The sequence below is a fragment of the Agelaius tricolor genome, unplaced genomic scaffold (assembly GCF_023055355.1).
Source record: "Agelaius tricolor isolate 1412-34295 unplaced genomic scaffold, bAgeTri1.0.p SCAF_10, whole genome shotgun sequence".
Taxonomy (NCBI): domain Eukaryota; kingdom Metazoa; phylum Chordata; class Aves; order Passeriformes; family Icteridae; genus Agelaius; species Agelaius tricolor.
Genome location: NW_027269270.1, coordinates 29,665,177 through 29,677,614, shown reverse-complemented (window position 1 = coordinate 29,677,614; position 12,438 = coordinate 29,665,177). Strand labels below are relative to the sequence as shown.

The 12,438-nt window shown below is 37.9% G+C and overlaps 1 protein-coding gene across 6 annotated transcripts in view; it reads right to left on the bottom strand.

The window, feature by feature from the left end:
* ACMSD (aminocarboxymuconate semialdehyde decarboxylase) overlaps positions 1-12,438 on the bottom strand; it is a 39,705-nt gene that overhangs the window by 1,497 nt on the left and 25,770 nt on the right. For all 6 annotated transcript variants that reach the window (XM_071435433.1, XM_071435432.1, XM_071435435.1 and 3 more), the window contains 5 exons: positions 10,512-10,561; positions 9,030-9,266; positions 6,875-6,968; positions 5,204-5,299; positions 4,543-4,715 (listed from right to left, as the gene is read on the bottom strand). In XM_071435433.1, the coding sequence (XP_071291534.1) occupies positions 4,543-4,715; positions 5,204-5,299; positions 6,875-6,968; positions 9,030-9,266; positions 10,512-10,561 (650 nt within the window). The remainder of the gene's footprint in view (positions 1-4,542; positions 4,716-5,203; positions 5,300-6,874; positions 6,969-9,029; positions 9,267-10,511; positions 10,562-12,438) is intronic.

Genomic DNA, 12,438 nt, shown 5'->3' with positions numbered 1-12,438 from the left:
ACATAGAATTTGTCCATCTGTTTACTCGGGAAGGTCACGTAAGGCAGGAAGGTTTGTATATTCTTATTTATATCTCCTACATAACATACTAAACCAGAATTAAATCCCACATCCTCACTGCAATAATACATATTTTTCTTTTCCCCTCTATGTAGATATATTTTTTCCCACTGTTTGAAAGTATTTCACAGCTAATCATGGGATCTATTCATTAGCAGTAAAATTAAGAGCTGTAAATCAGTAAGAAAAATTTAGAAGCAGATTTCTGGCTGTGCTTCTGGCTGTGATCTTGGGCTGTTCATTTGTACCCTTTGAGCTTCAGTTTTGTACCCATCTATAAAATGGGGGTTGCAATACCTGTCTTTAGCACCCAGCTTCAGAGGAGTGCTGGGAAACTTCTGCTGATGAATAATGCTCCTAGCATAAGGGAGGTACTGTTATATTATCCCAAACCATATCAACAAAGACAATTTTCCCTAGAAGACTTGGAGGTCATTTCCTTAATTAGCACTTCTCTCCTATTAGAGAGGTACATGGGGCTAATGATTAACCTCACTGGACCCTGCTACTCAGCACAACTTTTTTCACAGTAATAAGGACCTAAATCTGAAAATGAATCTCAGAAAGCTTTAAAACATGACTTCATCCTCTTACATAAGGAAAAATTGTATTTGCCTTGAATTTTGCCTTCTTTCCTACTGCTATGATGCACCTGAAAAAAATGCCCAGAACGCTGTAGTCAGTTCAGCTCCAACTTCTGGCCAGAGAATGCTTTGCCTTTGGATGATGGCTCTGGGGGAATCACCATGGGGAAGTTTTTGCAGAGATGCACTGAATCATTTAATCCCATGTCAACCCAGTTCTTCACTTTTTATAGCCAGCAACGCTGGGGATTTTGTGTTTATTTGGATTCACCTCACGCTACCTCGCCACGGGGGGAGCGAAGGACTGCAGCGATTCTGCACTCTTACAAAACTCTTTCTCAGGAGTGTGTGTTTCTGCTTCCATCCCCAATTAACCTGCACCCCAAACTAAGAAGGGATGAGACTAAATGGACACGGCTCATCACAGCTGTCAGTGGATTTTAACTCAGATCAGCTCAAGGCCAGCACGCCAGGCGCTGGTGCCAGGCAGTGGCTGTTCCCCAGGGACCCAAAGCCATGTCCAAGCACATCTTCCCTCACACTGAGCCCTTCCTGCACAGCTCTGAGCTGTTCTCTGGAGACCTGGCCTATTTCAAACCTGCAGCTCACAAAGTTACAGTGTCAGCCTCAAGACTCCATCACATTGTTTTTAGCCCAGCATTTATTAATCTTATATGTGTTACTCTGCCAACACATGTCTGCACTGAAAGCACTGAGATATTTGGTGTTTCTTTAAGCATTTGGCTCATGGGTGTTATGTGAGAATGTCAACTTTCCTTAGAAAAAGAGGGAACTTTTTAATCTTCATGGTTATAAAGTAAAGTTTGAAATCGTGATGTGAATGTTTTTGTTTTCAAGGATAAGATGCCTTAGGCAATTGAAAAGAGAAAGTTCTCCTGAGTGTAAAAAACGTTTTTGGTATCTGACTCATCACTTTTCAGCCCTGGGATTGCACCTGATGTCACATTGTTTGAACTGAAAGTACTCAGAGGAGAATTAAAGAAGACACCAATATCCTGTGTACTACGGTAGCCAAATTTATTGTGTTTAAGACTATGAATTTTAATAGTCTGTTGACAAAATAAATAAGACACCAGAGAGGCTAGTGCGGAGTGCCTTTTAGGTTATCAATTTACAATCCATAATCTCTCTCTCCTCAAAATTTCATTTGCAAAGACTAATCACAATTAAGGACCAGAGTCCATGTGTAGCTTCTTAGAATGGAAAGAAGAGAAATTAAAGTGTGGTGCAAAGACAGCAGCTTTCCCACAGCAGCAATAGTTTAGAGCAGCTTTGAGATGCAAAACTTCTGACTTTGAAGCAGAAGTGCCCCAAGACTTGTATGCTACAAAAGTTCAGACAGAAAAAAAACTTCAATTCTTCAGCAATGGATTCAGCATCTTGTGCTTTCCCTCCTGCTTTGCTCTTGACATCTACAATTCAGCTTAACAGATTCAGATCACAAAAAGAATCTCTGGTCTCAGCCAGCCTGAGTCACACAGCTCCTAATTTACCAAGGTCTTTCTGACAATGGCAAAACATGTCTCCCAACATTTTAAAATGGGTAAAAGAAAACAAGTGAGTGATCTTTTCTCCTTGCACTGGCAATTTAAAATTCAAGAGCTAGACTCATCCTTGTGTACTAGAACTGCATGTACAAAGAAAATATAGTTAGAATGAACATGGTCTGGATTTGGGGAGATTTCTCAGAAAAGGAGGTAACAGAGGCAAGTGTTGAGCTGTTACTCCATAAGCCTTTGGGTGTCTTGTAGAATGGACAAGCACATCACACACAGTAAAATTTTAAAATCTATTGTAAAAGAACACCTTAAAGCCACTTGCTTTAAGCTACAGTTATTCAAAAGATAATGTATATCAAAAACTACTGGCTATGGACTATGATTTGTTTGCTATTTAGAGGCTGGCAACAGAAATGAAAAGAAATCAGTATTGGGTGGGAGCCCTGGTACTTTATTTGTAAACCATCTGGTGCCTAAAATTAATCCCTGGCACAGAGATGGCAAATGACACCTGAGTTAATACCCACTGATATTATCAGAACTTTCCACTACTAACAGCTTATTCCAGATCTTTTTTGAGTAAATTGACCTGGGTTTTATCTTATTTGTTTCTAATGGAAATAGGGGCTCCTTCCATAAATCTATTTTTGGTTCAGGTTGGTTTAACCAAAAAGATGTTGTCTCCACTCCTTAGAGCTGCAGTGTTACTGTATTGTACAAACATACACATCACAGAAGTTTCCATACTATTGTTTCAAGCTGTAGTTGTGGTGCCACATGGTTGATTTTCCATAAATCTTCAAATGCAAAGTTCTCCTAAAAGGCACAAGTCCTGCAGGGGAGCTGCAGGCAGAACTCCAGTCCCAAAGCTACAGACTTCAGGTGCAGCATGAACTGAAAATCCACAGATTTTCAAGTGTGATACCTGAGCTCAGAGTACCACAGTAAAGAAAGCAATAGCTCTGCATTGCTATTTCTGTCTGGCCTAGGCAAGTCACTTCTGTACCCAGTTCTAGAGCAGATTTATTGCAGTAACCTGCTCAGACTAATAGAAATGGGAAATCAACAGATTCTTTTTTGTAGGAGAAAAACCCCAGTAAGCTGAGTGGTGTTTGTGAACTTTGGTCATACAGGAGGCCCTGATGACAGCAACAGCCCCACACCATGTGAGTCTAGGCACTGATGTACAGGCAAAAGGACTGCAGCTGTTGAGAGAAGAAAATCCCTGTCAGAGCCTGCACTTCTGCTTTGACATCTGGGAGGGATCTGCCTCTGGCTGCAGACACTGTGAGGTGCAGAGATCAAGGCACAAAGACAGGTGTCTTGTTGATTTGTGGTGATCCACGGGAAGCTGGCATGAGGGATGCCATCTTCAATCCCTTCCTGGGCATTTACTAAATGAGAAGGGATTATTTGAATGTTTTAGGGTTTTTCTGTCCCATGCTGTACCTCATTTAAACGGCTTGCTGTCACCATGATATTTTCTGGAAAATCCCTCGCCAGGATTTCTTCTCCTGGGAAGCTGGGAAGCTTCAGCTTCTCCATGTTTTGCTGCTCTGGAATGTGGTCTGGAGATTGTTTATCCAAACATGTGAATTGTTTTTAATTAATGACCAATCACCATCAGCTGTGTCAGACTCTGAGGAGTCAGTCATGAGCTTTCATTGTCATTCTTGTTAAGCTTTCTGATGTATCCTTTCTCTTTCTTTCATATAATATAATATAATATAATATAATATAATATAATATAATATAATATAATATAATATAATAATATAATAATATAATATAATATAATATAATATAATATAATATAATATAATATAATATAATATATCAGCCTTCTGAGAACTTGGAGTCAGATTCTCATCTCTCACTTCATCCTGGGGACCTCACAAACACCACAGTTTGCTAAACTACAAAGATTTCTTTACAAACATCTAAAATACTTCTGCAAACCCAATGTTTAATTGTCTCTCTGAGATACCCACAAAAGCTTTCTTTATTACTGATTTTTTTCTGTCTAACTTTCCAAGTGGAAATATGATTTGATTTCTTCAAGCATGCACTAGAATTTGAAAATTAAGCCATTTGAAAAACCAGGCTTCAGACTGAAGCACTCTTTGCTTGAAGTCCCATCCTGAATAAGCTCAGAGAAGGATGGAACTAAGGCTGACAGTGCATGATTTCCTGAATTAAACCCACCATTTCAATGAATCCATATGGTAAAAGCATTATCAACATGGCAGAAGCCCATCAATTTATTTCACTGGGTGACACTGTCTTCTTCCTTCTTTCTTCTTCTCTTCTTCTCTTGCTATTTCCTGGAAAATTAACTGAAGAATGACTCACCCACTTCTGGAAGCACTAAAACTCACCTCTCCTACTACACTTGTTAGCAGCCTTAGTGCCCCACGGTCGTGGACAAGAGAGTCTGTGTAAAATGAGCCAAGGTATTTTCTGGGATCCACCTTGTTATCCATGGCACACAAATCAGGGCGCACGTTGAAGCCATGGGAGATTCGACCCACTGTGTATGGAAAAGCTCCACCTGCAAGAAGGAATTGTTAATAACTTTTAAAAAGCTGAAAATATCTAAGAGGGGAAAAAAGGCACCTTATCACCAAAGATCCATTAGTTTTCTGGCAGCTCATTAGAAAGAAAGTGCTTTGCACTAGTGGTTTTTTATTCCTTTACCTTCATTAGCTTCTGTCTCTATTTTTCTCACTTCTTCACTACTGTGATGCCCAAATTCCCCCTGCTGCTTCCTTGTCCCTTTCCTTAAACCACCTGCTGCCTGCCCTTCCTTTTTGTTTTCCCTTAACTGTTGTACCAGTTCAAGCCCTGCAGGCTAGAGAGGGTTCATAAAAGCTAGAGAGTGTTCATAAAAGCAGCTGATCTGTCAGACTGTCTTCTTTGGGGTGACAGTGCTCAGCTGGTGGCAGGCTTCATGTGGTGACCCCATTAGCTGAGATACAGAAAATACAACTGTACCATGCTCAGCCAAAGAGCAGGAGTTTCACATGGTACACTACTCACCTCCATGTGCAAAGCAAACTTTCAGCTTAGGGAATTTTTCAAAAATTCCTCCCATAATCATGGAGCAAATGGCCATGGTTGTTTCTGTTGGCATGCCTAAGAAGAAAAACATCTTAATTGTGTAAGAGCTTTACTTTTTAAACTTCCTATTTGATTTTTAAATGTTGTTTTAATTTTTTTCCATTAGCCTTGAGCCAACTGAAAAAGTAATAGTTGCAGGACAGCTAGCACAGGTCATGGATTATTTCCACTGGAGGGACACAGAGTTGAACTCTAATTAACTGACATGAAGACACAGGCCTGGAAGTGGAGGTGTTCCAGCTTTTACTCCATACCAGTGGGACAGATGGGTATATAGACAGGTTGGGTATGTCCTGAAATACCCTGTACAGGCCTGATTCCCATTATCCTTGCTCAAAGACAAGTCTGGAATAAGCCAGGGTGTCTTCTCCCCTCTGCCTGTGGGTTTCTTTTGTGTGGAAAGTGGAGCAGGTATGTTAATGGATATTCCAGCACAGATTTGGGGTTTGGTTACCACATGATGCCAGATCCTACAGTTTAGAACTGACCTCTTTGCTCCTGGCTGAGTTGGATGCCTGCTTAGGAAGAGAATGGGAATTTAGGTTCCTACAGCAGGCCTCAGCTTCCGATCACACCCAACATATTTAGAGTATCATGCCATTTTAAACACCCAGCTTCGGATATGCAGCTTGAAATCAGGAACTGAGTTCCCCATATTTATGGGGGAAACAACAGCTATGCATCTGGAAAGGTTATTTTTATTAATGTTTTACCATACGCTCAGATGCAAAGCATTATTAGGCTTAGTAAGAAAATATTCTATTTTCATTTTGTTAAGTAAATGCAATAATTTTATTTTCTCCTTAAATCTGCATTTTCGTGTCTGATCTGATTAAGACTAACTGATATTTTTTCAAGATAATGCATTGGTGATTGGACAGCAAGACTTTCCAAGCAAAATGTGTATTAAATATATATGTTGTGTATGTTTTCCAGAACTGGTGGCAGTGCGAAACCATGCAAAAAAAAAACCAAACCCAACACAAAACAAAATGCATGAGAGTAGAATCAGGTCTAAACATTTCTGGGTAGCAGAATAACCCTGCTCCTGTTATTCAGTGTTATGATTTACCTATCAAACAGGGAAAAAATGGAAACTAGATAATATCCCACACCTACTGAGAGCTTTCAAAGTACATGTTGTTTCAACTACAGCAGATGTAAAGTTAGATTTATTTCCTCTCTGATCAACATGTTTCTAAGAAATAACTCAAGAAATTATAGAAAAAAATGTTTGGTTTTGCTTACTCCTTCATTTACTCCTGTTATTTTTGAGGAGCTAATTTCTGAGATGATTCACTTCTTCCTTGTTATCTGCTCTTTGTATTTAGGGCAAAAGAGATGACTATATTCTGTTGCTAGTCTGAATAATTTTAATTCTAAGTATTTAAAAGAAAAGCAAATAAGGTTAGAAACAAATGACTGCTGAGTTTATACAACAGACTTAATCATAATACTAGATTTTAAAAAAAAGAAACTTTGACAGAAAAATGATGTAATTTTCTCTGTACTTGTACTTGACTTGGCAGCAATCTCCTGGACATAATCCAGTTCATAAATGTAGGTTAAGCAAAGTAAATATACACTTACCTATTAGCCAGGGAAACCAATATTTGGACATCCTCCCATCTATCTGCATGTCCCAGGGATGCACAAAGAGACAGCAATTTAATTTCTCAGCAGCCTGCAGCAAAAAGAAAAAGTCTGAATCTTGATTAATCATAGCAAAACGCATCTTAGATCTTAGTCATCCTTTTCAATGACCTGCAGTAGTACTGAGCAGTAGTACTAGTAATGAAAATAGGCCCACAAGTAAGAACTACAAGCAATAGTTGGCTGTATTTACTCCTCTGGGCCATACTCTGAAGTCCTCACTCAGTTTCACACTCTTCCTGTGACTACAGGATGGAAGCATAGATGATGACATCTCTTTAGTGAACCAAGTGTTTCTCAGAATAATGCAGTACAAAAATGCTTTTCCAGCTATGTTTTTCAGCCATCCTGTAATATAAAATCAGTTCAAGCAAACATTCCTTTGGTTTCATTACACATATGAGAATGAATTCCCACATTGTCTAACAGAATCATTTGAGATGGTTTTGCAGAATTGTTCCAGCTGCATTCAGAAATTTTCATTGAGTTGCACTACATTTGTCCCCTATACCTAGCTTAAAAAAATGTTAAATTATTCCTAATTCTTCCTAAGAGTTCAAAATCTGGCTGTATTCTGATCAATAATACATCTCTACCCAAGTACAGTAATTCTTCCAAAACTACTGACATCTTTGGAAAGGCAAACAGAAGACTAGTGTTGGATGCTGACTCTGACTGTAATTTAACTGTGTGCTTAAATTTAAATACACAGTCATCAGAGTCATTCATATGCTTAACCAGGATTTAACAGCTTCGTTTTGTCAGATGTATTTCTGGACATGCTCTTGTTGCTAAGGAGATTGTCACACATTTGAAAAATTTGGGTTTATTTACCCATACATGCATAAATAAAAGCTGCAACTTTTGGATTGTGGAGAATAATTGCCATCTACATTTGTAAACTAAAAATAGCAATTAAATAACTGGCCTGGTAGTTTGGCAAAGTTCATTATCCAATATGGCTTAATTTCATAATCTGTATTATCCAGAGATGTTTCTAAAAATGAAAGGGGTTACTTCCTACATGTGTGAAACATAAGCTGAAGGATGTACAGTTTAAGAGAGAGATCCCAGAAGAAGAGAGGGATCTCAGTAGCAGAGACATGGAGTTACTGGAGAGAGCACCAAGATGATGGAGGGACTGAGCATCTCTCCTGTGAGGAAATGCTGAGAGAACTGGGACTGTTTGTCCCCTAGGAGGGGCAATCGGGAAATTTCAGGTTGCCCTGAGGGATTGTGGAGTTTCCATGCTTGGAGATTTTTAAAAGCCACCTGGGCATGGTCCTGGGATCTGGCTGTAGGTGGCCCTGCTTGAGCAGGGGGTTGGTCCAGGTGGCCCCCAGAGGCCTCTCCCAACCTCAGCCATGCTGTGATTCCATAAATGTGGCCATTTCCAAGAGCAGATGTTGATATCTGACTGTATATGGCCATACAAACAAGCAGTTCAGGTTCTGTGCCAACAGAGTTTCTGAATAAATTGAGCATCCTACAAAAGAACCTCTGTGAATCAATTCCAGGCTGACAGCTCTAATAACTTGAGAAACAGATTCAGAATGGACATTGATTAAACCCCTAATTTAGACAAATGACCACCTCATCTGGATCTCAGGCTATTTAAGAAATGCTATCTATTAATTCATTTGATAATCAATACATTCAGTTTGGGAATTTTGCTCCTGTTTACATAGTTCTGTGTGGTACTTTGGTGCTATAGGTATCTCTGATAATCTCAGAGGAGTTTATCAGTTATTTCAATAGGATTGGAAACCGTAACTTGAACTCAAATGCAAACAATGCAGAAGGACTTTATATAATATTGCACTTATCCTCACAAATCAAGAAGGCAGATCTACAGTGAGACCTAGTATAATAAAACAAAATTTGTTATTCATTCTTATAAAATATATTTCAGAATATGTGGTATCATTGCCATTATATTCTATAAAGAATTATCATTTACAACTAAAGCTGAGTCTCTCTGATCACTAAGCAGATTAGAAGGCTCAAATGATGACTCAATCCTCCAAAATATTTTTAGACAGATTTCCATATCACAGAATTCCCCCAAAGAAGGAAAGCAAGAGCTACTCACAGCATAAACATCATAGAGCTCAGGGGCATTCAGGTCCCAGTCATTGACATGAGATCCAATCTGCACTCCAGGAAACCCAAGTTCATTCACACAGCGCTGCATTTCCCTCACAGCCAGCTCTGGAGCCTGCAGAGGTAACGTGCCTAGCCCAATAAACCTCTTGGGGTACTTCTTTACTGTGGCAGCTAAGTCATTGTTTAACATCTGGGCGAGATCTAAAGTATCCTGAGGTTTGGCCTGGTAAGATATGAAGCAGAAGAGTACATTTAAATATAGTTCTCAAATGTTATCACCTTTGGAAGTTATTGGATAAATGTCATTGCAAGCAACTGGTAGGGTTTGAACCCAAATTTGCTTTACAGTTCTGAATAGGTGGAAAATAGAGCTAAATTCTGCCTTGCTTTAAAACCTCTGGGTACAGTTCTGCTTTTTCTCTTGAATATTTTATCAACTGCTGTTGCCTTTACTGCTCAGGATGAGTGCAATAAAACCCAGGTTGCTGATGTACTTAAGTACCTGGTCTTTTGTGTAAAGCAGTCCCCTGGTTTTGTTTATCCCCATGCAAAAACCTCAGTATATAATTTTTATACATAGCAATGAATATTTACTCTCCTATTACTGGAGCTGAAGAAATAAAAATAAGAAATGGGAGATGCTGGGAGATGCTTCCTCTACAGAGGAAGCTTGAGCAAACTTCTCTAACATTTAGAAGGAGATAACATCCATAATTCTAATATGGAAGTGCAATATCCATGCAATCAAACTCTAGATTTTTTCTCCCAATACATATTTAATGGAAAACATTCCCTTAGATACCAGAATAAAATTTTGAAGAGAAGTTACTAAATAGAAATGATAAAAATCAATGGGCTTATCACAGTAATACTAAATGCACAAATACATTTACATATAGGCATCTTGACCTGTGCTAAATAGTCACATCCAAAACGTATTTAGAACAGCATTTTGCTGTGATTTATCTCCTCAGCCTGTCTTATTTCTTTGAAGCATTCAAGATCACCATGTGGGGAATGTAGGAACTTAAATTTCCTCCTGAATTTTGAGATTCAAAACATTTTAGGTTAATGAGTCCCATGCCACATTTAAAAGAAAGTGGGACAAGGCCACAATTGCATCCTTTATGTCTTTTTTTTTTCCTTGAGAAAGTACTGATTGATGTCTACCTTTCATGGAATGTGTATATACATGTCTGCCTGCTAACCATGGGTTCATGTTGGATGTATTTTTTCTCTCCATTTCCAGCTGCCCCCATAAGGAATTCAGTTGTTTTATCTTTTCTCCCTGGGTGTGGAGCTTTGCCAGGACATCCTGCAGACACCTTCTCATACCTGCACTCCTTTTTTGCCTTTTCATTTTCACAGCAGAACAGTTCTAGTGACTACTTCAATTTGTAGGAAGATGCTTTTGTATTTTAAAAATGTTGCTACATATGAATTATGAAATATCTTAGTTGGAACTTACCCAGTAGCTGAACATCACAGGGACTGTGGACAGGACTTGGATGGTGACTCCTGAGTAAGAAAAAGCAAATATTAATGCTTCCTTTTTTGTTTTTGAGAAAATGCTATAAATAAGAAAGTACTTTGGTTTGAGAGGCAGAATGTAAAAGCTTTACTGATAAGAAAAGCTGATTTAACAGTGACATAGAGAAATGATTTTTTTAAAATTAAGGATCATGGCAATAAAACTCATAGTGTATCAGTTTATTAGGATTTGGATATTTTTGCTAAGTAGAAAGAACAAACACTACCATTTTCATGCTAGCTAATTTGGGAAATTAGGGTTTTTGATTTTAGAAGGATTTAGTATGCACATGTACAAACAATTAAAATAGCAATTTAGTATTACTCTCACATGAATGAAACTGACATTAAACCAACTGAAAACATTAACTCAAGTTTACTTTTGGGTGAATTTGTCATAAATATTAAACAAATAAATGAATTAGCCCAAAGATAAATAACATTATGTAACCAATGGTTGTTAAACAATGTTTTCCTAAGTGTTCCCAAAGCTAAATTGTGTTAGGTTTCATTCATCTTGTGTCTGGACTGCTGAGGTTGTAAATATAAAAAAATCTGTTTGTTTTCAGAAATAACTTTGATGTTAAAAAGAAAAAGAATTAAGTCCATGTTGTTTTGTTTCTACTCAAACACAAATCTCTATTATATTTTGTATGACAGGTTACAGGAATGAAAACAACAAACCTGGCAGACAAACAAAATAAACAATAAAGAGTAATTAGGACATCACAAAATAGTTACATGCAAAACTGTTTCATTTTGGTGGTTTTTTAGGTTTGTTTATAATATTTTTGCACATATCTTGTCATGCTTTAAAAAATTTAACTTGGTTGTTAGTTGTAAAACTGCTAGAACAAAAAATGGCAGAAAAAACCTCCAGGAGAATGAACTCTAGGAGACCTCTAAATGACTTGCCAAAATATTTGAATGATTAGAATGATTTATCCTCCTCCTGAGAAGTTTAAGTAGGAAACAAGAGAAGAAGCTGACTCAGATTGCTACAAGATCTGAATAATATTATGTGCAGCAGCAATGGTTTAGGGGTAAGGATTAGGTCTGCAAAATTACATAAATACTGAATTATCCAAGTTAGATCGTCCACCAATATGGGCACTTGATTAGTCTGTTGAGAACATTCTCCATGTTTTCCACAAAAACCATTGTATCTGCTTTCAATCAATTTTTACACTTCTGAGCAAATTTAACATAAACCTTAAAGGTACATTTCCAAGCTGACTGTTGCTAGACATTAGCTTTAGGAAAAAGAATGAGCACAGAAAAGCCTCTACTTTTTTACCCTCTTCAGAGGGTTTTACAAAGGAGAAAATAACAAGGAAAGGCAGTTAGGATGAACTGATCTATTATCTCAAACAAAATTGTGATGATTTGTGTCACAGAACTGTGATGGTAATTACTTTTACAGCTTGTTTTATTGAGTTACATGGATAGCTTGCTTTATTGAGTGGATCAAGATAGAAATATGTACATCAATTAGACCTAGGACATATGATTGGGGGAACTAATTGAGTCTCTTTGCTCCACTGGAGACCATTTCTTATTACTGGCAAGATTGCACAAACAAAGCCTTTTAACCAAGTTATCTCTCTGAGTTAAAAATAACTTTCAGTGACTGATTCTAGTTTTGTTCAGCTGGGACACTTCTTGCATCTTTGCCCCAAAATTATGCCACGTTTGGAAGTTAAATTTTGGGTATAATCTATCTCAGCCTGTATAAGAGAAAGCAGTCTGAACTAAGTTGCTACAGCTTTCTAAACCAAAAAGAAATAAATGTGGTCCATATCATTAGCTGAGCAGTAAGGATGAAGCAATGAAAAACACCAAGGCCTTTTTTTCCTCCCCACATA